Here is a 26,906-nt window from a genome sequence, read left to right on the forward strand (position 1 = left end):
GGATCCCCCTGTCTGAGGCCTCTAGTGGGTAGATATTCTTCTGTTTTTGTATCATTAAAACGGACCCTATAGCTCACAGAAGAAACACATTCCATTATCATTTGGACCCACTGCTCATGAAACCCCATCTTCAACATCATCTTTTCCAGAAATCTCCATTCCACTCTATCATATGCTTTCATCATATCAAGCTTTACCGCACAGTACCCCGAAGGCCCAGGGGTCTTCTATTTTATGGTGTGGAAACATTCATAGGCAACCAGGACATTATCAGTAATTAGTCTGCCTGGTACAAAAGCACTCTGCGTTGGAGAAATAACTTCTCGAAGAATTCTCTTTAGTCTATTAGCAATCATCTTTGAAATAATCTTATATATGACATTACATAGACTGATTGGCCTATACTGTCTTATTACCTCTGGAATGTCAACCTTGGGGATCAAAACGATATTTGTTGAATTCCATCCAGCCGGTATTTTTCTTTTGTTTATTGCATCCAACACCTCATCTGTTAGCTCCTCTCCCACAATGTGCCAAAACCTCTTAAAAAATATTGCATGTAACCCGTCGGGCCCAGGCGCCTTCATATCACCTATTTTGAAAAGAGCTTTGCGCACATCCTCCCGGGTATACGGGGCAACAAGAAACTCATTCATATTATTTGTTACAACAGGTTTAACAGAAGATAACAAACCATGGTCAATCTCAGCAGAACTTGAGGTGAAGAGATTACGAAAATAGTCACGAACTAGCGGCCTGAGATTGTCATTGCCTTCCACCCAATTCTGGCTTTCATCTTTAAGTTTTTTATCAGGTTCCTTCGCCTTCTTGCTGTTGCTGAATGCTGAAAATATGAAGAATTCCGGTCTCCCTTCTTTAACCAATTAACTCGACCCCTCTGGGCCCAATAGATCTCATCCTGTTCAAGCAAGTTTTCAATCAAAACTGATAGTTCTTTTTGCCTCATCTTCACATCATCCGAAAACGGTTCCCTCATTAGCGCCTCAAGTTCCCGTCGAGCCTTCTTTAGTTTTGCCTGTGTTTTTTTCAAGACTCGGCGGTCCCATGCATGGAGGTCTCGGTGAACTGAATTGAGTTTGTCCATGGCTGTAGGGCACAAACCTTGGTGAACCGCTTTTTGCCAAGCAGTGGTAACAATCTCATTCACAGATTCTTCCGCTAACCATCGCATTTCAAACTTCCTGTTTCTCTTTGGTCTACTTTCCGCCACACCTGATAGGTACTCGGTATCTAATAGCACCGGTCGGTGGTCCGATTTGCCCATATCCAAGTTACTCAAACCCGCGAGCGGGTATGATGTCTACTACACAACCTGCTTCTTGTAGACGTTGTTGGGCCTCCAAGTGCAGATGTTTGTAGGACAGTAGCAAATTTCCCTCAAGTGGATGACCTAAGGTTTATCAATCAGTGGGAGGCGTAGGATGAAGATGGTCTCTCTCAAACAACCCTGCAACCAAATAACAAAGAGTCTCTTGTGTCCCCAACACACCCAATACAATGGTAAATTGTATAGGTGCACTAGTTCGGCGAAGAGATGGTGATACAAGTGCAATATGGATGGTAGATATAGGTTTTTGTAATCTGAAAATATAAAAACAGCAAGGTAACTAATGATAAAAGTGAGCACAAACGGTATTGCAATGCTAGGAAACAAGGCCTAGGGTTCATACTTTCACTAGTGCAAGTTCTCTCAACAATAATAACATAATTGGATCATATAACTATCCCTCAACATGCAACAAAGAGTCACTCCAAAGTCACTAATAGCGGGGAACAAACGAAGAGATTATTGTAGGGTACGAAACCACCTCAAAGTTATTCTTTCCGATCAATCCATTGGGCTATTCCTATAAGTGTCACAAACAGCCCTAGAGTTCGTAGTAAAATAACACCTTAAGACACACATCAACCAAAACCCTAATGTCACCTAGATACTCCAATGTCACCTCAAGTATCCGTGGGTATGCTTATACGATATGCATCACACAATCTCAAATTCATCTATTCAACCAACACATAGAACCTCAAAGAGTGCCCCAAAGTTTCTACCGGAGAGTCAAGACGAAAATGTGTACCAACCCCTATGCATAGGTTCATGGGCGAAACCCGCAAGTTGATCACCAAAACATACATCAAGTGGATCAATAGAATACCCCATTATCACCACGGGTATCCCACACAAGACATACATCAAGTGTTCTCAAATCCTTAAAGACTCAATCCGATAAGATAACTCAAAAGGGGAAACTCAATCCATTACAAGAGAGTAGAGGGGGAGAAAAATCATAAGATCCAACTATAATAGCAAAGCTCGCGATACATCAAGATCGTATCACCTCAAGAACACAAGAGAGAGAGAGATCAAACACATAGCTACTGGTACATACCCTCAACCCCGAGGGTGAACTACTCCCTCCTCGTCATGGAGAGCGCCGGGATGATGAAGATGACCACCGGTGAGGGTTCCCCCCTCCGGCAGGGTGCCGGAATAGGGTCCCGATTGGTTTTTGGTGGCTACAGAGGCTTGCGGCGGCGAAACTCCCGATCTATTCTGTTCCCCAAAGGTTTTAGGGTATATGGGAATATATAGGCGAAAGAAGTCGGTAAGGGGAGCCACGAGGGGCCCACGAGGATGGAGGGCGCGCCCCCCTGCCTCGTGCTCTCCTCGTTGATCCCCTGACGTGCACTCCAAGTCTCCCGTATTGCTTCCTTTCCAAAAATATTTTCCGAAGGTTTCATTCCGTTTGGACTCCGTTTGATATTCCTTTTCTGCGAAACACTGAAACAAGGGAAAAACAAAACTGGCACTGGGCTCTGGGTCAATAGGTTAGTCCCCAAAAGTAATATAAAAATGCATAGTAAAGCCCATAAAACATCCAAGATGGATAATATAAAAGCATGAATACTTCATAAATTATAGATACGTTGGAGATGTATCAGGGTACAACTGCAGCCATGCAGCATTAGAGACTGCTCGATCGAGCCTCTCGCACAGACCACCGCGAAACCAGGTGAACATGTCACCGTTATAACCTAAGTCCTCCAAATTACAGTCTGATAGCGCATCTTGAAACGCTTGTAGTCGAGACTGATGACGAGGGGAGCCCCCATCCTTCTCTGACGAGTATAAAATCTCGTTAAAATCGGCCCACATCGATTTTTGTATAAAATCTCGTTAACACATTTTTCAAACATATTTTTTTGGTGTCAAATTTTTTTCATACACATTCTATATTTTTTGTATAAATAAGGAACATTTTTTATACACACATTTAACAATTTTTAAATACATGCTTAACACTTTTTAAAACATATTTTTTATGTCAACGTTTTTGCATATATATTGTACATTTTTTGTATATATCAGGAACATTTTTTATACACGTTTAATTACATGATTAACATTTTTTAAACATATATTTTGTATGCCTACTTTTTTGCAAAAACAATTAGCCCACAGCGAGCCAATTAGCTTCAATCGGCCCACAGTGGGCCGACAGGACGCAATCAGCCCACACTGGGCCGACAGGGGCCAGTCGGCCAGCTGTAGGCCGACTGGAATCCAATCGGCCTGCTGTGGGCCGACTAGGCCCAGTCGGCCTGCAGCGGGCCAACGGTGTATTATTTTTGAAATTTTTTTATCCAGCGTAATATTTATGAAAATTAATAAAAAATGTATTATTGAAAAAAATAGCAAGATTTGTAGCGCGATACTTAAAGAAAACGAACGTCAGCGGCAAAACTTAAAGAACCGCTCGCAATTATTATTTTGAAAAACATGTCTTAGTGGGATTGAGCGCACGACTTCCTGTGTACCAAGCCACTAGCCAATGTAGTTCACAGATTTGTTGTCTAAAACTGGCAGCTCATTTTATATAAACAACAGTCAGTGAAAGATTTAGTATTTTAAAATTTTGAACGTGAATTTCTTTTCGAAGAAACGAAAAATATCAAAATATCTTAATATATTTTTGAAGACTCAAACATTTTTTGGAATCTCAAACATTTTTTTTGAAAACTAGAACAAAAATGAAGACGACAACATTTCTGAAACCTGGAACAACCTTTTGAAAATGCAAACATTTTTAGAAAAATAAAATAAAATTGAAAAACCCGAACATTTTCCGAAATTGTGAACTAAGTTATAATTTGTAAACTAGAAAACAAGAACACTTTTGAAAATTATGATTAACTTTTTCAAAACGCAAACATTTGAAAAATTCATGAAACATTTATTTAATTTGCTAACAAATTGTGAAAAAAAGAATATTTTCCAATTTGGGAACAAATTTTAAAAACAGGAACATTTTTTAAAAACATGAATATTTATCAAAAATATGTACAACCTTTTGAATTGCGAACACATTATGAAAAGAACCATATTTTTGAATTTGTGAATTATTTTGCAAAACGTGAACATTTTTCAAAATTGTAAATAACTCTTTCAAAACTCAACGATTTTATAAAATTCCCCAAACATTTTTTGAATTCATGAACAAATTTTGAGTCATAAACATTTGTTAATTTGTGAACAAATATTGAAAGCAGTAACATTTTCGGAAATATACGAACAAAACTTTAAAACACGACCATTTTTGGATTAGTTTTGTACTTTTTCGAATTTCTTTTGAATAGAAGTAAACAAATTTTGGAACACTAATGTGTTTTGGAGTTTCTGATGGGAAAAATTGAAAATAGGAGAATCTATGAAAAAAGAACAAATTTTAGAAAATGCGGTTATTTTTATATTTCTTTACATTTGTTGAGAAAAGAAAAATAAACTTGAATCAAATTAAAAGAAAAAATGAAAGGAAATAAAAAAGAACAGAAAAATGAAAAAGGAGAGAAAAAGAAGAAATATAAGAAAAGAAAAAAAAGACGGTTTAGGAACTTCCTAGATGGTTCCTAAAACCGGAAGGAGAAAGCTTTGCGTACAGCGACAAAATGGGCCGAGCCAATACGCTGTATGTGCGTTGCTGCGAATATTTGGGGCAGCGCTATTTCTCTTATTTTCTCGCGTTCAGCGAGTCACGCGTTCCGACTCGCTGAAGCCAGCGTGCATATCGGCTGGCTCACGTGCGCAGGTAAGCAACTGCTATTTCCTGTTTTTATTTCACGTTTTTTATTTTTTTTCTGTCTTACTTTTCTTTATAATTTAAAATATTCTAAATAGATATATTACAAAAATGCTCTCCCAAAAAACACATGAAAAAATTTGTTGAATAGGGATTAAAAAATGTTGAACATGAATTGGAAAAATGTTGAGCAAGTTTTAAAAAATGTTAAATAATTACTAGAAATGTTGAACACGTATTAGGAAAATGTTGAATAAGTACTAAAAATGTTGAACGGGTATATGAAAAATGTTGAAAAAATATTTAAAAATGTTAAACGAGTATTTGAAAAATGTTGAACAAGTAATTGAAAAAATGTAGAACAATTATTTGAAAAATGGTGAACAAAGTATTTGAAAAATGTAGAACAAATATTTGAAAAAACTTGAACAAATTATTTGAAAAAAGTGTTAAACAACTATTTGAAAAAAAATGTTGATCATGTATATAAAAAATGTTGAACAAGCATTTAAAATATGTTGAACAAGTTTTCGCAAAAAATGTTGATCATGTATAAAGAATGTAGAATGAAAAACAAAAATAAACAAAGAAAAAAAATTGAAAAGTCGAAAAGTTGGAGAAGAAAAAAGAAATAAAATAAAAATAAAATGAAAAGGATAGAAAAAAATGGAGAAAACAGGCTCCGGTCACCTCTAGTAGGCCGCGATCTTACTCTAAGCAATTACTGTAAGTCGACGCAGTGGTTAGCGTTGCCTGTGCTCAACCTCGTGACTAGAGTTCGAATCCAGCGAAGTATCCAGTGAAAATGTCTTTTCAATGAAAATCTGAAAATCCCTATGTGAGTCATCAGATCTATAATGGACGCCATGGATCAAAGGTGGGATCCCCGAGCATCCACTTAAAGGTGATTAACAAATAACCCCCTATTCTTGTAATGATTAGCCAAAATCGTTTGAGGATTGCCTTACCCAACTCCCACCTAACTCTCCCACGCCCACAGGATGCTGCCGCCGGGAACGCCACGGCGGCTCCGAGACTTCTCGCAGCGGTGAGACCCGAGGTATGGCGACCACAACTGACGGAGACGCGTGGACGGACCACGTCAGAGCTCCATCTCATCGTCGGTAGGACTCCTGAGGAGCCGAGGCAAGAACGCCGCCGCGGGGAAGACGAGGATATCCGTGGCGTCCGAACATGCAGCTTCACCGACGACGCAGACCGTGTCCAGGGGAGGGGAACTGCGCAGGTAGCCATGTCCATCACAATGGCATCCGCATGCATCGACCTCGAGCGGCAACACGGCGAACGCGGGTTGCCCCCGTGCTATTTAGTTCTCTGAAGAATTGTACCTCAGTGATCCAATTTCCCTGATGAAATATTAGTGCAGCCTCTATTCTCTGAAGAATTGTACTCCCTCTATTCCTTTATATAAGGTGTATAGTTTTTTGAGAAAAAATCTGAAATGTAAGGTGTATCGCGTTGCACCACTCATTTGGATAATTTTTTAGGGATTTGATTACATTTCCTAATATTAGGCAAGCTCCTCTATTTTCTCATGTCAATTAGTCAAGCGTAATCTCGCCCAAAACTTGTGAAATTTTTCCTCCACGTGCGTTCTTTAATTTTCACGCCAAAAATTATACACCCTATATTCAGGAACGGAGGGAGTACCTCAGTGATCCAATTTCTCTCACGAAATGTTCAGCGCAGCCTCTGTTCTCAAGAATTGTACATGCAAATGCTGAAGCTTGTGCACTGATATTTGCTAATCTGTTAGTGCTGTGCAACTTCCCTGTAGTTTTTGAAGATTATTGTTCGGTGGTGATGAAAAAATTGAAAAATCTGAATACACAACTTCAAGTTCCATGCAGAGTTTCAGCTTGATAAAATGTTGGCACAAAACCCATAGGCCTCCTTTGGTTCACCGGGTAGAAAAATCATAGGAATAGCTAGGAAAGTCATAGGAAACGACACGACATGCATCTCAAATCCTATGAGTAGGAATAGGAAAGGGGATGTCCTTTGATTCACATCATAGGATTTTTTCCGAGTCTAGGCTAATGTTTATTTTCCTATGAAATGTGAAGGATAGGAAGGATTCCTCCATACGATAAGGCTTCTATTCCTACAAACCAAATGGCTCTAAAGGAATTTTTCCTATAGAAATCCTATCCTATGGAATTCCTACAAAATTTCTCCAAACCAAAGGAGGCCTAACATCTTTGTAAAGTTTTGCAGAGCTTCAGCTTAATAAAATATCGGCACAATGCCCATTCAGAAATCATGTAACACACGAACTTGTAGTTCCAAATAAGCAACAAGCCATGTCAATTGATTAATGTGGTGGTCGTAAACTCTGGAGCTAGTGTTAGGTTAACCTCTACACTACATGGCCAGGGGACATAAGGTTAGCACGAATGAGAATGAGCGCTGACGTTGAGTAATCTGAAGGTTGAGACGTAACTGGACGAGGGTGAGCACCAGGCCAGTCACGGCCAACGGAGGGAAGGGCATGGCTCGAGTCGCCACCGAGGAAGAGCCCGTTGTTGCTGGCGGAGGGAACGACATGGCTCGAGTCGCCACCGCAAATGGCTAGGTCTCGCTTATTGCGAGACCATAGCAACGCTCGACTCAAGTGATCGGTTATGTGGGCGGGCCCAACAAGATGTACCCAGTGATTTTGGGAACCTTTTGAGATCCCGTTAGTGAAACCTTTTGCATTGTTTTGGTTGGGTTTGGAAAGGTTCTACATAGTTTTTCTTTTTTTCTTTTCTCTTTTTTTAGTTTTTTAATTTTTAAAATTTTTATATACATACCAATTTTTTCTGAATGCACCTTTAACATTTTTATACAAATTAAAAAATTGTTTAGATACACATTGAACGTTATTTAGATACATGTTGAACAATTATCCGGCTATACATGTTAAATATTTGTAAAATGCGCATTGATGTTTTTAAGTAAATACTGAATATTTTAGAAATATACATTAAAATTCATTAACACATGTCATAAATATTTTTTGAACGTGTAAAAAGTTGGTAGAATTTTTTTCTAAAATATCACAAACATTTTATTATATGTTATGAATATCTTTCGGAAGTGCGGGAACAATTTTTACAGTTCATAAGTGTTTTTGTGAAATGTCATGGAACATATTTTAAAATGCGCTAATATATTTAGATCCGATCGATGAACAACTTTTTTTTTTGAATTTTACATTTTCCTTACCAATTACGCGATCAAATTTTCTCATTTTCATAACATTCTTAGAAAATATCATGAACAAATTTTATTAAATGTGAATTTTGAAGTGGTACGCCTTTTTTGTAATAAAATAGCACGAATAGATTTTCAACACTGCATGGAACTTTCCTTAATATGCAGTAAATGTTTTTAAAAAAATTAAGTAAAGTAAGTTTTGATATATGTGTATATAGAGATAATATTCAAAATATAAGTAAACGTAAAAAAAACATAAGGAAAAAACTTGCTTTGCTGCATCAGTGCTAAGTAGGCTCATGCGAGAGCACGATGTAGGCGATGTTAGCTTTGGTCTCGCAATAAGCGAGACCTAGTAGCACCCTCATTTGCTGCCTAACTTTTAAGTTCTTCTTTTGTCCCCTGCATCGTACATAATGGCGGCGGTGGTCCCAATAACCCGATAGCTTATTCTCCAGCAACAACAATGAGCATCGCATGAGAGGGTGTGCTCTTTCACCTTTGTTTGCCGGTTTGGTTGTGTAGAGGTTCATCATCCTTGTCATGTTAACTCTTGTGTGATGATCAAGCCAACACGCTATAATCGTGCTTTATGCTCTCCGACCGGCGAGGACGTGCATCATTGTGTCTCTCCTCTTGCAGATCAACTGTGTTTGGATGTGAAGCACTACTGAGATCTTTGATTCTGCCTAGTGTCAGGGCACTCGGCAATGGTATTAGGTATGATATTAACTGTATGGTAAACATGTCAAGAGCTCACCATTAGAGTAATGAAGGTCGATGATTTGATATGGTTTGATGATCGAGATTAATTGAATTTGCCTCATTAGTTTTTTATATATTTGTATAGATATAGATGCATAGATAATTTAATGGGGACCTGACGACACGTCTTGGTGAATGATGGTTGCCATGGGTTCTCCTTTTTCTTGGCTAGCGCAAGAGCATCTACAACCGGACGCCACAAATTGGCCTCAAACGTCTGGGCGGCCCTTCCGCTCAATGATCGGCCACGAAAATCTGACCCATACAGGCGTCTCAAATGGGCCTCAAACGTTCGGGCTGATCGGCACCCCTCATATCCAGTCCAAATATGGGGCAGATATGGGGGCACACGGGCGCGCCCGCCACGTAGGACTGACGATGGGGGTCCCACGCAGAATCGCTCGGAAACCTGGCAGTCCGAAGGATGCCTCCTCCGTCACCGCGGTGTGAACGCCGCGTGGCACTGCTCCGGCTCGCCGCCTGAGGCCAAATCCGGCTATTTAAGCCGGTCGGCGTCCCCCAACCCTAGCCCATTCACCTTCTCCCTATCTGCGCCGCCACCTGAGCCCGTCCGCCTCCTCTCCCCCGCTCTCCGGCATCGCGATGGTCCAGCGCAAGATCACGACATACGTATGCCGACGCCGCAACGCTGGAGGCAAATCGCGAAGGAGATCCAGGCGAGGCACGCCGCCCGCATCGCTGTCGGGCTGCCTCCGGACTTGCCGGAGTCGGAGCAGGAAGAGGGAGAGCAGCTACCGGAGCCGATGGAGGTGGCGGATCCGGAGGAGGAGGAGGCGGAGTAGCTTGCTCCGGGGTTCAACATGGCGGAGGCCGAAGCGGAGTTCGCCGTCGCCCAAGCCGCGGAGATGGCGGAGCAGCAGGCCATCCTGGAGTCCATCCAGGATGAGGCCTATGTGGAGGTCAACCGGCGGTTCCTCCGGCGGGAGCAGGTGGCGTCCGACGCGCTCTTCGTCGAACTCGGTGCGGAGATAGAGAAGGAGGAGGCCGGAGTGGAGCAGCCGGAGCTGCAACTGCCGCTCATGCTGCCGGAGCCGGGCACGGAGATTGTCGACATCTCCGACGAGGAGTAGCTAGATCATCTACATAGTACGTAGGTTATATCGTTTGCATGCTTTTGTATGGATTTGCGAATTTAGTATGAGATGTCCGGATGCAGTTGTGTTAATTTGAGGAGTGCCCGGCCATTGCCCGCGGACGCTCCCAGGTGCTTCCGCGGGCGTTTGAGGGATCATATTTGTTATATGCGGCTGTAGATGCTCTAAGGAATGAAGATATATATGTGAAAAGATGCGCAAGAAACGAGCGAGGAAGAGAGGTCGGTGAAAAGATAAGGTTGAAAAGGGAAAGACGGATGGGCTCCACGGGCGACATCAGTGTTGTCCGGGGGAGTCGGACGACGTGGATGAGTTTCCAACCGGTGAATTCAAGCTTTTCCCCAGTGTTAAACTCTGGTGCACCATCGAATGGTAAAGTTGAAACCTGCCATAATTGCATGTTTAGCTAACCCCAAATAGCCACAATGATTGGGCGTGAACGGACAATATAATCTGTACGCGCGTGATCCATCCCCAATCACGGGGGCAGGCTATCCGATCTAGATCAGATCTCGGGGTATGAATCTTTGAATAAATTAATTCACTCCCCCTCCTCCCCTATTTAACCCGCAATGCATGCTGTTGGATAAATAATCCCAAGGAGAAACACAGCAGCGAGACCATGGACGCGAACAGCACGGCCGAGGCTCGCCGGCCACCGCACGTGGCGATGCTGGTGACGCCCGGGATGGGCCACCTGATCCCGCTCGCCGAGCTTGCCAAGCGCCTGGCCGCGCGGCACGGCGTCACGGCCACGCTCATCACCTTTGCGTCCACGGCGTCCGCCACGCAGCGGGCCTTCCTCGCCTCACTCCCGCCTGCCATCGCCTCCCTCTCCCTCCCGCCTGTCGACCTCTCCGACCTTGGCCCCGGCGCCACCATCGAGACGCTCATGTCCGAGGAGTGCGCCCGCTTGGTGCCGGCGCTGACGGGGGTTCTCTCGGCGCTCAGGGAGACCACGCGGCTGGTGGCCTACGTCGCCGACCTCTTCGGGGCAGACTCGTTCGACGCTGCCGTGGCCGCCGGCGTGCCGAGAAGGTATCTGTTCCATCCAGGGAACCTCCATGGGCTCATGATCATGCTTCATCTGCCAGAGCTCGACGTCTCCATGCCCGGCGAGTTCCGGGATCTCGCCGAGCCCGTCAGGCTTCCCGGCTGCGTGCCCATCCCGGGGCCGGACGTCATGTCTGGGCTCCAGGACAAGTCCGACCCCTGCTACCGGTGGATGGTGCACCACGCCAGGCTCTACCGCGAATCCGAGGCCATCCTGGTAAATTCCTTCGACGCCGTCGAGCCGGACGCTGCCAGGGTGCTCACTCACCCGGAGCCCGGGCGCCCTCCGGTGTACAACATCGGTCCACTCATACGGGCCGACGCCAACGATGAGCCGCGCGCAGCGTGCCTGGACTGGCTTGACCGGCAGCCGCCCAAGTCGGTCATCTTTGTCTCGTTCGGCTCCGGAGGCTCGCTGCCGACGGAGCATATGCGTGAGCTGGCCCTCGGGCTGGAGCTCACCGGGCAGCGCTTCCTGTGGGCGGTGCGGAGCCCGAGCGACGAGGGGACCGTGAACGCCAACTACTACGACGCCGAGAGCAAAAAGGACCCCATGGCCTACCTCCCGGAGGGGTTTGTGGAGAGGACCAAGGACATCGGCCTCCTCGTGCCGTCATGGGCGCCGCAGACGGAGGTGCTCGCTCACGAGGCCACGGGAGGCTTCTTGGTGCACTGCGGGTGGAACTCGGTCTTGGAGAGCCTGGTGCACGGCGTGCCCATGGTTGCGTGGCCGCTCTTCGCTGAGCAGCGGCAGAACGCCGTGATGCTTTCGGAGGGTGTCAGGGCCGCCATGCGAGTGCCGGCGACGAAGAGGAAGGAGGAGATCGCCGCGGCAGTGAGGGAAGTGATGACAGGCCAAGGCAAAGGCGCCGAGGTAAGAGCTAAGGTGGCGGCGCTGCAGAAGGCGGCCAAAGAAGCTCTCCTTGAGGGAGGTGCCGCCACGACCGCGCTGGACGAGGTGGTGCGCAAGTGGACATGCGGCGAGTATTGCTAGGTGTTACCGTGTTAGCAATCCAACCATACATCTCGCTACGAATGGCTATGTGCATTCTAAGGGCTATTTTGCATACACTATGTCGACATGGCAACAGTCAAGCGCCACATAAGCAGGTCAACACTGGTCTCTGGGCAGGTTAGGGCTCTCGATGAACAACTTCTATGGTTTTAGGAATAACTTGACCCACAATCTTCTGAATTTTTCTTATTGCGCTATCAGATCTCACATCACCCACGAGCGGTCCAATATACATTGCTTGAAAATTTCACACTAGTTAAGTCGCCTTCCAATTCCAAGGCTAAATCTTGCAGCCGTTTGTTTGCTGTAACGGCAGATACTGTGGTGCTCGCCGACGGTGGGGCTACACACGGGAAAGTTGGAGTAGTTGATGGACATGCTGTCGGGACATGCCGGTGCTGCGTGAGTAAAACATGGTGGAAGGCACAAGTTGTGTCGCCAATGAGCGGTCACCATCGGCTGAGCGCCACCATGTGGGTGTCTGTTGAAGTTACACAAAATGATTTACGATCCATGCGCCCTGTGCACTTGGATTTTAGTCCAAAGGGCTTCCAGCCAGCAGATACAGAAGGGATCATACATCGTCATTTGAGTGAGCAATTTCCAACTACGGATTATTTGACCGCACCAGTCATATAGGAAAACATCTGGCTTGTTAGTTTCACTCCAGTATATGGGGGGATAGCTAAATAGTCCACTAAGTCTAAGACTTTGCGCTTCCACTTAAAGCTATAGCTCCCACACGTTATGATGGACTATATATAGACAAGCCAACATGCATGCCTAGATCATCCGATGGCCATGTATCTAATCATGAGTATATTACTGCACTCCGCGTGCAATTTCGTTTGTGCTAGTCATACCCTGTTTCTCTTTCTCTTCACTTCACAGGAAGAATGCATGCATGCATACCATGTGTGACCTTTACAGAAGGAATTGAACCGGTGGTTGTTGCTGCATTTTGGCCTCGTATTATTGCATTGGTCCTGCTGACCAAGTCAGCATGCAAGATCTCAAGCACAAGAGTTCTTGGGTGCCCATGGACCCTATATGAATTGTATCAAAAATAAAATCAGGATTAAAAAAATCTAGAATTTCGGGGTATCAAACCTGGATGAAAAAGTAAGTAGTTATATATTTTCTATTTTTTTTTCTTATTGCGCTGCTATGAAATTTCACTTCACCCACAACCAGTCCAAGATACATTGGCTTTTCCATGCTTCCAACCAAAATTATTTCTTTTTTATCAAATTATAACGGGAGACCACATCATTATAGTGAAAATTTCACAGTAGTTAGTGTACCTTCCAAGGCTAAATATTCCTGCCGTTTGTTGGCTTGTGGCGTAAGCTACTGTGGTGCTCATCGACGGTGAGGCTAGACATACAGAAGTTGGAGAAGTTCATGGACATGTTGCCGGGACATGCCTAAATCATATGATGGTGGAAAGTGCAAGTCTCGTCCCCAAAGAGTGGTCATCATCGGCTCAACCTCCACCATGTGGGTGTTTATTGAAGTTATAAAAAATGATTTACAATGCATGCGCCCTATGCATTTTGATTCTACTCCAAAGGGCTTCCAACCAGCTGATACCGAATGGATCACACATCGTCATTTTTTTAGGATGTTTTAAACGGGGACATGCCGGTAACCCCAAGATCCCAAGGATCCCAGACAAAGCCGCATGTTAACTACTGATAGGAAACATTTGTCTTTTCATCGTCATTTACAGGTTGGCATCATCATTTTTGTGACCAATTTGTAGCAACATATTATTTGATCGCATAGGAAAACAGCTGGCTTGTTTGTTTCACTCCAATATCTCATAGTAGTATATGTAGCTAAATAGTCCATTAAGTCTAAGACTTTGCCTTTCACCTAAAGCTATAGCTCTCACAGGTTGTGATGGACTATATATAGACGAGCCAACATGCGTGCCTAGATCATTCGATGTGTATGTAGTCATGAGTATATTACTGCACTCCATGCAATTTCGTTCGAGCTAGTCATACCTTGTTTCTATTTCTCTTCGTTTACATGAAGAATGCATGCATGCATCCCATGCATGATCCACATACATCAGGAAATTAAACCGGCTGTTGCTGCATTTTAGCCTCGTGTTCTGCACTGGTCCTGCTAGCCAAGTCAGCGTGCAAGATCTCAAGCCTAGAAACTTCAGGCTACCTTCATTTATCTCCACATCACTATGCTCGTCGAGAACATGCGTGCCAATCACATTTATTGTTTCTCGCATATTGACAGTTGACAGGGATAGGACTTCACAGCTTGCACTCGTGGCCTTTGCTGCCAGTTTTGACGGAAATTAGATATTTTTGTCGAAAAAGTAAGTAGTTTCAATAGATTACATCACTAAGGCTGGTAACATAGCGCAGTCCAAGACAAGTTTGCTTATGTGGCATATATTTAATAAGGAGAGATGTGTTTAGAGTAACATAATACTCTCTCCTTTCCGGTTTATAGGGCTTATTTCAAAATTTTAGGTTTCCCGTTTTATAAGTCTCAATTTGATTGTTCCCCATCACATATTCAGATTTAAAGGTGCATTAAACCATTGCATGTAAGGATTAAGAAAAAATTGACCAATGCATGTACTTCATGCATGCATGCATTGCAATTAATGCATTGGTAAACACAATTTTTTGAGGAAAACGAGCGCATTAATTAAGTGCTTTTGCAAATTACAAAAATTATTCCACCACTCATCATCTATCTTGATTGCTGAGATTTTTGAATTGAGCCTTATAAACCGGAAAGGATGAGTAACAGACTACTTTGACACTACTGTAACATAGCACTTTCCAAAAAAGGATGAGTCTTTTTTTTTCGAATAAAGAATGAGTCTACAAGCTAATAAATGAAGCCAACTATGACACTACTATTATGTTACTTTGCATTATGGAGGTAGTAACTTAGACTAGTGTCATATGCATGACACTAGTCTAAGTACTCTCCACTATGACCAGCCTAATGCCTGATTACATGCATCACAACCTTTTTATCTTTATATCTTATATAGCACCCCTGATTTACATGCATAGTATGCTGTTGTTAGCCTCTCAACTAAACTCACGCCTCACAACACCAATCCTGGGAACATAACTCAACCAAATCACTTGGCTGCCTACTCACACGATCCTGCATGTACATGAGAAACCAACCATTTTTTGTTGATTGGATCACTCGGTCCGCACTCCATACCTATATTGCTAATCGGATCACTCGGTCTGCACTCCGTACCGATACTGCATATCTACCTACGACACATCCAAATCAGCTACATGCAAACAGTCTTATTAGAGGCAAGCTCCATGCTAGAAGTCTAGGACTAACACTCTTTCTCGACACATTTTTTTTAACTAGTAGCAGCTTGAAGAGCACGCAAACGTGTCAAATAAACGGAAATGATGGACGAGCTGTATGAAGTATTGCCGTCTCTAAATAACAGTGTGCACACAAGGTTGCTTCCTCTACAATTTGAACCCAAAGATTACTTGCCTTACATTTTGTTTCAACGCAACTTCTACAGGTGGCCGGCCGAGCCGGAGATGGATAGGTCGTTACTCCAAGATCTCATAGTTCACTACTTAGTACATGAGTACATGGTTCCATTAAAGCTTTCCTACCCTCCAAAAACAAAGTTCCATTTAAAGCTATAGCCTTCTTACTTGCTACTATTTGTTACTCGAGGAAGGAATACGTTTGGCAGTGGACTATATATATACGAGCCACATGCCTAGATCATCGAAATGGTTAATCATGAATATATTGCCGCATCATGCATGCAATTCTTTCATGCTACCTATAGAGAGGATTTGTGGCACACCGTGACGGGAAGGACGATGCCAGGAGGTAGCCCTAACGTGAGGGGGAAGACTCCACAGTAAAATCGATGGCGAATATTGTGGCTTCCATGGCTCAAATATGCGTGAATCATTTTTCATTTGTACCGTCTCGTTAAATTTATTATATCATAAACTAAAAACATAGTGCTCTCCATGTATATTAAGGTTTTCCGCCACATTTTTAAACAAAAGAATGGATGACTGGGCGATGTAAAAAAAGGAAGTTGGAGGTTCCTTTAGAAATAAAGCTGGAACCAGATCTAATCTCACCCATATGGGACTTTTCAGATAACTTCGATCTCACCATAGAAGTATAGAACCTTTTCCATGCTTCCAGCCACTTTTTTAAAAAGGAATGTGAAAAAATCACGCCATTAAGGTCACCTTCCAAGGCTAAATGTTCCAGATGTTGCTTCTCTGGTGGCGGTGGTGGCCGTGATGCTCATCGAGAGTGAGGCTTGACACGGGAAAGTTAGAGAACTTCGTGGACGTGCAGCTGGGACATGCCGGTGTTGCACATGTACAGCGTGGTGGAGGGAGATGGGCTCCTTGCCGGTGAGCTCACTGTGGGCTGAGCCGACAACATGTGTGTGTTGTTTGAAGTGATACAAAATGATCTTCAATCCGAACGTTCTGTGCGCTTAGGTTCCAATCCAAATAGCTTCCAGCCAGCTGATACAAAACCTATCACGCATCATCATTTGCCTGATTAGTTTCTGGCTACGTGTTATTTGATCGCACCAGTCGCATAGGAAAACATTTGGCTTGTTTGTTTCACTTCAATATCTCATAGGAGTTGTATGTAGCTAAGTAGCCTACTAAGTCTAAGATTTTATGCTCCCATTTAAACCAATATATAGCTTCCAGACTTTGTGACGGACTATATATAGATGAGCCACATGGCTAGATCATCAGATGGCCATGCATATAGTCATGAGTATATTACCGCACTCTGCGTGCAATTTTGTTCTTGCTAGTCCTGGACTGTTTCTCTTTCTTTTCACATGAAGAAGGCATGCATGCAGACCTTGTGTGACCCTTGCACGAAATTCAACTGTCTGATGCTGCATTTTGGCCTTGTATTATGCCTGGCACTGTGTAGCCCGATCAGTTGTGCTGGAAGCTTACTAGGAATGGAGAGTTTTCGGTTAAATCCATGTATATGGATGTTATCAATTCTAACTCTATTCCTAGTTCCAAATATGTTTGGAAAGTCAATGTTTCTTTGAAAATTAAAGTGTTTATGTGGTTTGTGCATAAACAAGTCATTTTAACTAAGGACAACCTGGTAAAGCGCAACTGGACATGACCTACAAGATGTAGTTTTTGTAATATGGATGAATCCATCAAACACCTCTTTCTTGACTGCCCGTTAGCAAAAAATTTATGGCGGTCGGTTCACATAGCGTTTAACATTACTCCCCCGAATTCTGTTAGCACATTATTTGGGACGTGGCTTAACGGGATAGATCCCGAAACAGCGAGACACATTCGCGTAGGAGTATGTGCTCTATTGTGGGCAGTTTGGAACTGCAGGAATGATTTGGTTTTTAATAGAACAACAAATATTCATTTTTTGCAGGTTATCTTCCGAGCCACTGCGTTGATCCGTATGTGGTCGGTACTCACTCCGACGGAGGCCAGGGAGCGTTTGGTTACTGGATCTATCCGGTGGGAGATGGTAGCTCGGGCTATTTTCAACCGGTTTGGATGGTGGTCATGTAATAGGATAGGCAATTAGTTTTCCTATCTTTCTTTTGCCAGCCAGTTGTGGCCTCATGTTTGCTTACTTTGTTTTGCTCTTTGTGAGCTTTTTTCCTTTCGTTCAGACTGTCAGACCTTTGTTGAACCTATTTGCTTATTTATATAAGTTGGTCGTATGCATCTTATTGATGCAGAGGCCGGGGAGTCCCCCCTTTTCGGAAAAAAAAATCTGCCAAATACATACAAATGTGCTGTTGATGGCCTTTTTTTTATAATAACCTATTGATTTGGCTGTTGCCATCTCATTTCCACTGTTTGCAAGTCTCATGTCGACATTCAAATATTCAAGACTGTTTCACGAGGAATAAACATCTTGATAGGTATTTTTCATCTGTTTGAATAAATTGCAACCTTTGCACTGAAAACATTACATCGTCCAACCTTTCACCAAAAACCGCCTGTACAAGAATTCGTCCTATTAACCTATTAACGTGCCGATTAATCCCTACTCGTAGAGCCACCGAGTAGCCAGTCAACTGATAAATCGTCCGATTAATGGATTAAATTGTTGATTAACTTCCCGATTAGCCTATTAATCCCCTACTCGCCAGCCAGCCGAGTATCAACCAGTTAACGATTTCCACAACAATGCCGAAAACATTATATGATCCAGTAGTGGGAGTAACAACTGATACCCTTGTCCCTCCTACTGTTGTTTGCGTCCCATTGTGATATATATTACCTTGACAAATTCTTGAAACTCATCATTTTCAAAATCAATGGGCCTACCCTTTCTCAGAACTATGTTCTCATTAACAATAGGCTGCGCCTTATCTCCATATCACTATGCTTGTCCAGACCAGCTACTACTAGCGCCAATCACATTAATATTATTTTTACAGATCGACGCGGGAGAGGATTCCCACCTATAAATACATCAATAAAGAAGTTGCCAATAAATTCATGAGAGTTACATGGTTGCACGAATGTGCGAGAAGAGGTGGTTCCACCAAGACACCATGGCTACCTTTAAACTAGTAGCTAGGTTCTCTAAGCCTATGCATTCATAGAGTGAAGTCCAATACAATGTGTTCAGTTTATGAGGCAGTACTACTCGGATGCCACGGTGAATGAAGCAGAACAAGAACAAAGGCATTTTCCAATGGTCAGCATTTGAGTCCCTTTCTCGGTGGAGATATTCAAGCTATGCTGGATTTCGTGCTACGTGGAGGCATCGAGAAGAGGGGCATGCTTAGGCGCCCTGCTGCCTCGCTGCGGGTGAGCCCACCGTCAGCATGTACGACATCCGCATTATCCCACAACTCTTTGTTTTCCTCCAGTATCCCACAGACCGGTCTCCAACTATCTGCTGGAACTACATCTCACAGCTCTCACACTAGAGACTAGGTACACTGTTTCCTGGATCACAACCTTCTCTCGTTACCTCTTACTAGCAAGCCTGATTATTTGTATAGGCTTCTGTTAGCCTCTGAACTAAGCTCACACCTCTAACACCACTCCTGATATCACTCCACGACCATATATATGACCCAACCAAATCACTTGGCTAGTTGGCTGGCTACTCACACGGTCCTGCACACATGGCCCAACCAAACCAACCACTGTTGTGCTGACCGGATCACTCAATCCACACTCCAGGACTACTGCCTATCACCTACGACTCAACCAAACCAGCTACATGCTAACTACTTTTGGCAAAAATTAGGAAATGTTTTACTACTTGGATGGATGTATTTTGTATTTTTCAACAGTTCACACACGTCCATGAGTACGCTTAAGCATACATGAATACCATCAGAAACAATCTAAATTTTGGGGGAGACTATGAGATTCCTGACCGTGGATTTGTTGTACTACAATACCACTCTAACCAGATTCATGCTATCCTTATCTAGAAATTTCCCTTTTCTGTTTCTTTCAATCAAGAAAACATTTGACCTTGAAACTTTGCAGTTCAACTATACACAGGTGCCATTCATTGTCATAAAATGTTTTCAATTATTATTATGAAACATAAATTTGTCAAATTTCAAATTCTTCATGAGTTTTATCATTTTTATTAAATTATATTGCGCCAAAGGATCCTAATTGGCCGGACCCTTCCTGGACCCTGCACAAGTGGGAGCTACATCACCAAGCTGCTCTTTTTATATTGCGTCAATGTTGGCGCATAAGCCATGTCCCCGCCGAGGTGACCGGTGTCGGGCGTGCCAGTCCGGTCCGTGGCCGCGTCGAGCCCATGTTTGGGCATAGTCTGACCTTGGTCTGGCCATGGTCCGACTAGTGTATGGCTTGTGTGCGTGCGTGTGTGTGTGGCGCGGGGTGTGCGTTTGTGTGCGCACCTGTTGCGTGGGTAGTTGGCGATAGTGGCGGGGGTGACCGCGGCGTTCTGTTGGAGCCCGGCCGCGTTGATCGCGTTGGTGCGCGACGGGTGCGTGAGCCAGGGCGTGCGGAGCGTGCGGGCGTGGAGGAGTGGGGAGCGCGGCGTCGTGTGGGCGCGCCCGTGTATAAAGCTCCACCCCGCGTACTGTTGTTCGTGTGGGGTTTGAGTTCGTGCTCGAGGAAGACGCCGTTTGTGCGGCAGGCGTTCGAGCGCCGGAACCACCGTGTCTTGTGTCTCCCTCCTTTCTTCTTCCTCTGATCATTCTAGCGAGAGTACAGAGAGAGAGAGAGAGAGTTCCGGTGAGAGGGAGGGCTAGGGCTAGACACCCAACAGTCAAAACATCTGAAAATATTTCTGCACATGGTTGTACTTGTGCGTTGTTCATCTGCGAAGTTTCAAGATTAATTTTTTTTATTGGGGAGAAAAAAAAAACGAAATGCAATTGCACGAACTTTGATGCAAAAATGGAAGGCAATGATAGATGGTACATGTGTATGGCAGTACTGTCAATACTTTCCATAGATTCCCTGAATTGCATACTAGAGTACTGTCGGTCAAATGCTTGTCTTGTTAAAAAGAATACGCCTTACATTTTAAAGCAGAGAGGGAGAGAGTAGCAAGAATGAGATGATTTTGCTATTCTGTTTATGTGCCAGTACTACTTAAATGCCACAGTAACGAAGACGAACAGCTGGGGTAATTTCCAATGACTTCAATGCCACAGTGATGTAGACAAACGGAGGCAGCAGGCGTGGTGAACGGCGGATTGTACAACAACATGAGATAGAGATTGGATGACGACGCACACACACTGTATATTCAGTCAGAGAGATTACAGGTACATTATATAGGCCGTGAGCCATGCCCTCCCGCATGCATAGGCACGCAGGCCTTGTGCGTGGAGTGGTGGTTATGATCCTGAAGACTAGGACTAGAGTACAACGTTACATGGATACCTCATACACATACATACATACATACAGGTTAACACCCCCCGCAGTCGGAACACCGCCCGGGTGGATGTTCAGACTGGTACGGAAGTCCATGAAGACGACGGAGGGAAGTCCTTTGGTGAAGATGTCGGCAAACTGTGAGCCAGAGGGAACATGCAGTACACGGGCTTCTCCCAGCGCGACACGATCCCGGACAAAGTGTAAATCAATCTCGACGTGCTTGGTGCGTTGATGCTGCACGGGATTGGAGGAGAGATATGTCGCGGAGATGTTGTCACAATAAACAACGGTCGCACGGGTTGGCGGTCGGTGAAGCTCCCGGAGAAGTTGGTGAAGCCAAGTGGCCTCGGCAATGCAGTTTGTCACAGCCCGGTATTCGGCCTCTGCACTAGAGCGTGAGACAGTATGTTGTCGTTTCGAAGACCAAGAGACAAGATTGGGCCCAAGGAAGATGCAGAAGCCAGAGGTGGATTTCTTTGTGTCAGGGCACCCGGCCCAATCTGGGTCGGATTAGGCAACGAGTTCATGCGACAGAGAGCGGTAGAACTGCAGCCCGTAGTGGGAGGTGCCTTTGAGGTACCGAAGGATCCGCTTGACAAGCTGAAAATGAGCTGTGCGGGGAGCATGCATGAATAAGCAGGCTTGTTGAACGGCGTAAGAGATGTCAGGCCGGGTGATGGTGAGGTACTGCAAGGTGCCGGCGAGACTGCGATAGTGTGTAGGGTTGGAGAGGGGATCACCATCAAAGACAGAAACTTTGGCCGAGGTGTCGATGGGAGTAGAGATCGGGTTGCAATTCAGCATGGAGGCCCGATCCAGTATCTCAAGGACATACTGCTATTGGGATAAGAAGAGGCCAGAGGTAGAGCGAGTGACGTTGACACCAAGAAAATGGTGGATGTCACCAAGGTCGGTCCTGGCGAACTCTGCATTGAGGGAGGCGATGACGGAGGTGAGCAGGGAGGAGGTGCTGGCGGTGAGAATAATTTCATCAACGTACAGAAGCAGGTAGGCCGTGGAGGACCCGCGCTGAAGGATGAAAAGGGATGTGTCACACTTAGAGGCAATGAACCCCAAGGAGAGGAGAAAGGACCGGAAACGCAAGAACCAGGTCCGGGGTGCTTGCTTCAACCCATAGAGCGGCTTCTTGAGGAGACACATGTGGTTGGGATAAGAGGGATGGATGAAGCCAGCTGGTTGAGCTCAATATACGGTTTCACCAAGATCGCCCTGAAGGAAGGCATTTTTGACATCCAATTGGTGGATGGGCCAAGAGTTTGTGGTGGCGATGCTGAACACAACACGAACGGTGGCGGGTTTAACCACGGGACTGAACGTGTCGGTGTAGTCGATGCCTTCCTTTTGAGTGAAGCCCCTGAGCACCCAGTGGGCCTTGTAACGAGCCAAGGAGCCATCGGGATGCAATTTGTGCCGAAAAATCCACTTTCTGGTAACCACGTTGACACCTGCAGGCCTGGGAACCAAACACCAAGATTTGTTCTTTATCAAAGCATTAAACTCATCGAGCATAGCATCGTGCCAATGTGGGTCCTTAAGAGCAGATTTATATGTGTCAGGGAGAGGGGAGATATCAGGAGAGGAGGTTAGTGTGAAAAGACGGCGTGGTTGGGAAAAACCGCGCTTAGCGCATGTTGTCATTTTATGCGAGTTAATTGGGGGAGCTACGGGAACAACTGGGCGACGTGGCGGTGTAGGAGTGGTGGGTGTGGAACGCGAGGTGGATTCAGGAGAGGTGGCAGGCGAATCTGGTGGAGATCGGTGCGGATCAGCTGGCGCATCAGGCGAATCTGGTGGGGATTGGTGCAGATCGGAAACAGACGGGCCAGGGGAATCGGGACTGGGCGGGTCAGGTGGCGACGCGTGGGGCGAGGTGGGGCTCGGGGGCTGGCCCGGTCGGGTGAGTGGGGGAGCGTGGGGGCACGCGACATGGGGTGGCTGGTGGGACTGAGCACGAGGCGGATCGGGTCGTCAGGCTACCGTTGGAGGGAGGGGGAATCCCGGAGGGGATTGCACGCAGGTGGGGAACGGGCGCTGGATCCGGGGTGGGATCCGGTGTGGCAGGGTGCAAAGTGACCTGGCGTGTGGGAGGCTCATAAGGGAAAGTGGACTCGTCGAAAATTACGTGTCGGGAAACAATAACTTTGCGAGTGTGGAGATTGAGGCACCGATAACCTTTGTGTTCGAGAGGATAGCCAAGAAGAACACACCGGGTGGAGCGAGGGGCGAGTTTGTGAGGGCTAGTGGCATAGAGATTAGGGAAACAGAGGCAACCGAAAACCCGAAGATGATTGTACATGAGGTGCACGCCGGTGAGAAGAAAATAGGGCGTGAGAGAGGCCGTTGTAGTGGACGGACGCCGGTTGAGAAGGTGTGTAGTGGTGTGGAGGGCTTCGACCCAAAAGGTGGGAGGTAACTTGGCGTTGAGAAGAAGTGTGCGGACGACGTCATTGGTGGTGCGGAGCATGCATGCGTTCTGCTTTGCCATTTTGAGAAGACGTATGGGGACAAGAGAGGCGATAGATGATGTCGTACGTAGAGAAGAAGGTGCGGAGGGAGGTGTTGATGAATTCGCTACCGTTGTCACATTGCATGCATTGGATTAACGTATGAAATTGGGTATAGATGTAAGTGAAAAAGCGTTGTAGGGTAGAGGACGTCTCGGACTTGTGGCGGAGGGGGAAGGACCAGGAATAGTGAGAGTAGTCGTCGAGAATAATGAGATAATAGGTGTAACCCGAAAAACTCACAATCGGTGAGGTCCAAAGATCACAATGGATTAATTGAAAGGGTGCAGTTGTACAATTATTGGAAGAAGAAAAAGGTAAACGGGATTGCTTCCCGAGCTGACAAGAACTACAAATGGAACTAAGTTGTTTATTACAATCAGGAAGAAGGGTGCGAGATAAAGAAGCTAAGGTGGCTTTTCTAGGGTGGCCGAGCCGTCGATGCCACAAGTCGCCGGAGGTGGAGCAGGAGGTGCCGTAGAACGAATAGAGCAGGCCCGGGCTACTGGACGTGAGAAGAGGTGTCCGCGTGGGAAGTGCCTTCACAGAGAAACCATGAGGGTTAAAAGCGACTTCAACATTATTATCAGAGGAAAGCTTACGAACAGAAATAAGATCTTTAACAATGCCGGGTGCAACGACGACATCACGGAGAGAGATTGGTGGGAGGGAGAGAAGTGGTGCGAGTGCCAACGATGGGAAGACGGTGACCATTGCCAACGATGATGCTCGACGGAAAATGCTTAGGTAAGGGACAAAACGAGGAGAGATTACCAGGGTTGCGGTGACGTGCGTGGCGGCGCCGGAGTCGAGGATCCAGTCAGCGCTGGTGCCGGGAAGACCTTGCTGGCTGTAGGCGTGGTTGAAGAGAGCGACGTGATCCTAGGAAGGAGCACCGTACGACACGGGAGGTGGCGGCTAAGGCGAGGACGATGAGCCCGAGAACATCAGCGGGTACGCCTGGGAGTGGACGCCGGGGCTAGGGCCGAGGACGCCGGCAGCGTTGGGAGGGATCCAGCCAGGGCGAGGTTGAGGTAGAGCCATGCCGAACGGGGTGAAGTAGCCCATCCAAGGGGACGGCTGCTGAGACGAAGAGCCACGGCCAGCCGAGTCGAAATGGCCACGACCACGGCCGCCACCGCGACCACGGCCACGTCCACGGTCACCAGAGGCGCGACCACCCCCGGTGCCACGGCCAAGAGGAGGCTGGCGATCACCGCGGTCACCGCGGTCGCCGCGATTGGTGCGGTCGTTGGTGGAGGAGGAGCCGCCGGAGACGTGAGGGCAGCGGCACTGGCCTCAGCAGCCCGCAGGTTGATGGTGTATTCCGCAAGATCCACATGGGAGCGCGCGACCTCAAAGAGAGGAAGGGGCACCGTGTCGCCGAGGATGGTGCAGATGGTGTCGAAGCGGGCGTCAAGGCCATGGAGAAACTGCATGGTAAGATCATCAGCAGATACCTTGTGGCCAGTGTCGGCGAGGCCGTCCGCCAACGCCTTGAGACGCCAGGCGTACTCCGTGACGGTGAGATCGCCCTGCTTCAGATTCCGGTACTGGCGCATGAGGTGGAGGTATTGCGCCCCCGGTTGGCGAGGAAGTAGTCGCGGATGCGTTGCCAGGCCGTGAACGCGTCGACGGCGCCGCCCATGATGAGCTCAAGAAGGGAATCCACCAAGGTGAAAAGCATCCAGAGGACGAGGCGCTGGTCGATGGCGAGCCAGGCCGCGTCGGGGTTGGGGGGAGGAGGACGGGCGATGTGGTCCTGGAGGCGGTACTAGGTGAGGACGCAGGTGAAGAAAGTGCGCCATTTGATGTAGTTGTTTTCGGCAGGATCAAGTTTGAACTTGATGTGATTGGAGATATGGTCGCTGTGGAAATTCTAAAGGAGTGGATCGGCGGGAGGGGGGAAGGAGGGGGCGAGCACGGTGGCGAGGGCAGTGGAGGCAGCGGGAGCCGTGAGGGAAGGGGAGGTCGCCGGAGGAGAGGACTGGGTGGAGTTGTGGGCAGCCGGGAGGGGGAGATCGCCGAAGAGGTCCTCGAAGGCCATGGCGACTGATACCAAGATGGAGATTGGATGACCACGCACACACACAGTATATTCAGTCACAGAGATTACAGGTACATTATATAGGCCGTGAGCCATGCCCTCCCGCATGCATAGGCACGCAGGCATTGTGCGTGGAGTGGTAGTTATGATCCTGAAGACTAGGACTAGAGTACAACGTTACATGGAGGACACCTCATACACATACATACATACATACATACAGGTTAACACCATGTGGGTACCTCTGGACTGTCTTTCCAATTAAGCCGTTCAGAACTTCAGTATGCAGATTTTGAACCACGGAGAAAGAGATGATGAGACCGGACCAGGGATTTCGATGTAGATCGTCCGCTTGAAGTTTAGTCTTACTACTGCACAAAAGCCAACTGTTAATATCTCGGTGTTTGTTTTCCACCATTATCTCACTACCTCTTGTTAACCAACTGTAGGAGCTGCCTCTCAGTTCTCACAGCTCCTCCCTTCACAATCACAATTGTTTCTTGTTGCTTCACACAACACATACGTACCAAGGGAGACACGCTCAGGGATTCGGTTTAGCCTTGGTGGCATTAGAGACTAGTACATTGTTTCCTGCCATCAGAGGCTTCTTCTCTGCTCTTTACTTGTCTTATATAGCAAACTTGGTTGCATGCATATGTTGTTAGACTCAGCTAAACTCACGCCTCACACACTAGTCCTGGAATCACTTCAATAACACATGACTCAACCAAATCAGTTGGTTGGCTACTCACACGATCCTACATTCATTGGTGTCTACCTACGACTCAACAAAATTAACCGGGCAACTACATGCAAACACTTCTATCCGAGTCAAGCTCCACGCCAGACACATTTTACTGGTAGCAGCTTGAAGAGTATCAGGAAAACATGCGAAAATTGGACGAGCTGTAGCATGATCCAAATAACAGAGTGCACACAGACACACAAGGTTTCTTTGTCTGCTATTTGAATGTGCCGACTTATCAGTAACTCCAAGAGTACTTGCCTTACATTTTGTTTGAATGAAACAGACACTGTAAGTTTGTATACTTAGTTCTGGACATCTCCAACACATCTATTTCTGGCCAACATAGATAGAAGCTGATTAAATTCTGTTAGCCATTCCTCATAAAAGATTCTCCAA

The 26,906-nt window shown here is 45.9% G+C and overlaps 1 protein-coding gene across 1 annotated transcript; it reads left to right on the forward strand.

Annotated features, from left to right (window-relative positions):
- The first annotated feature begins 10,764 nt into the window (after nucleotides 1-10,764).
- On the forward strand, nucleotides 10,765-12,318 carry LOC109771954 (UDP-glycosyltransferase 72B1). The gene has a single exon (XM_020330652.3). The coding sequence runs from the start codon at nucleotides 10,821-10,823 to the stop codon at nucleotides 12,243-12,245; it is 1,425 nt and encodes a 474-aa protein (XP_020186241.1). The 5' UTR covers nucleotides 10,765-10,820; the 3' UTR covers nucleotides 12,246-12,318.
- The last annotated feature ends 14,588 nt before the right edge of the window (nucleotides 12,319-26,906 follow it).

Source organism: Aegilops tauschii, chromosome 3 (assembly GCF_002575655.3).
Source record: "Aegilops tauschii subsp. strangulata cultivar AL8/78 chromosome 3, Aet v6.0, whole genome shotgun sequence".
Lineage (NCBI taxonomy): Eukaryota > Viridiplantae > Streptophyta > Magnoliopsida > Poales > Poaceae > Aegilops > Aegilops tauschii.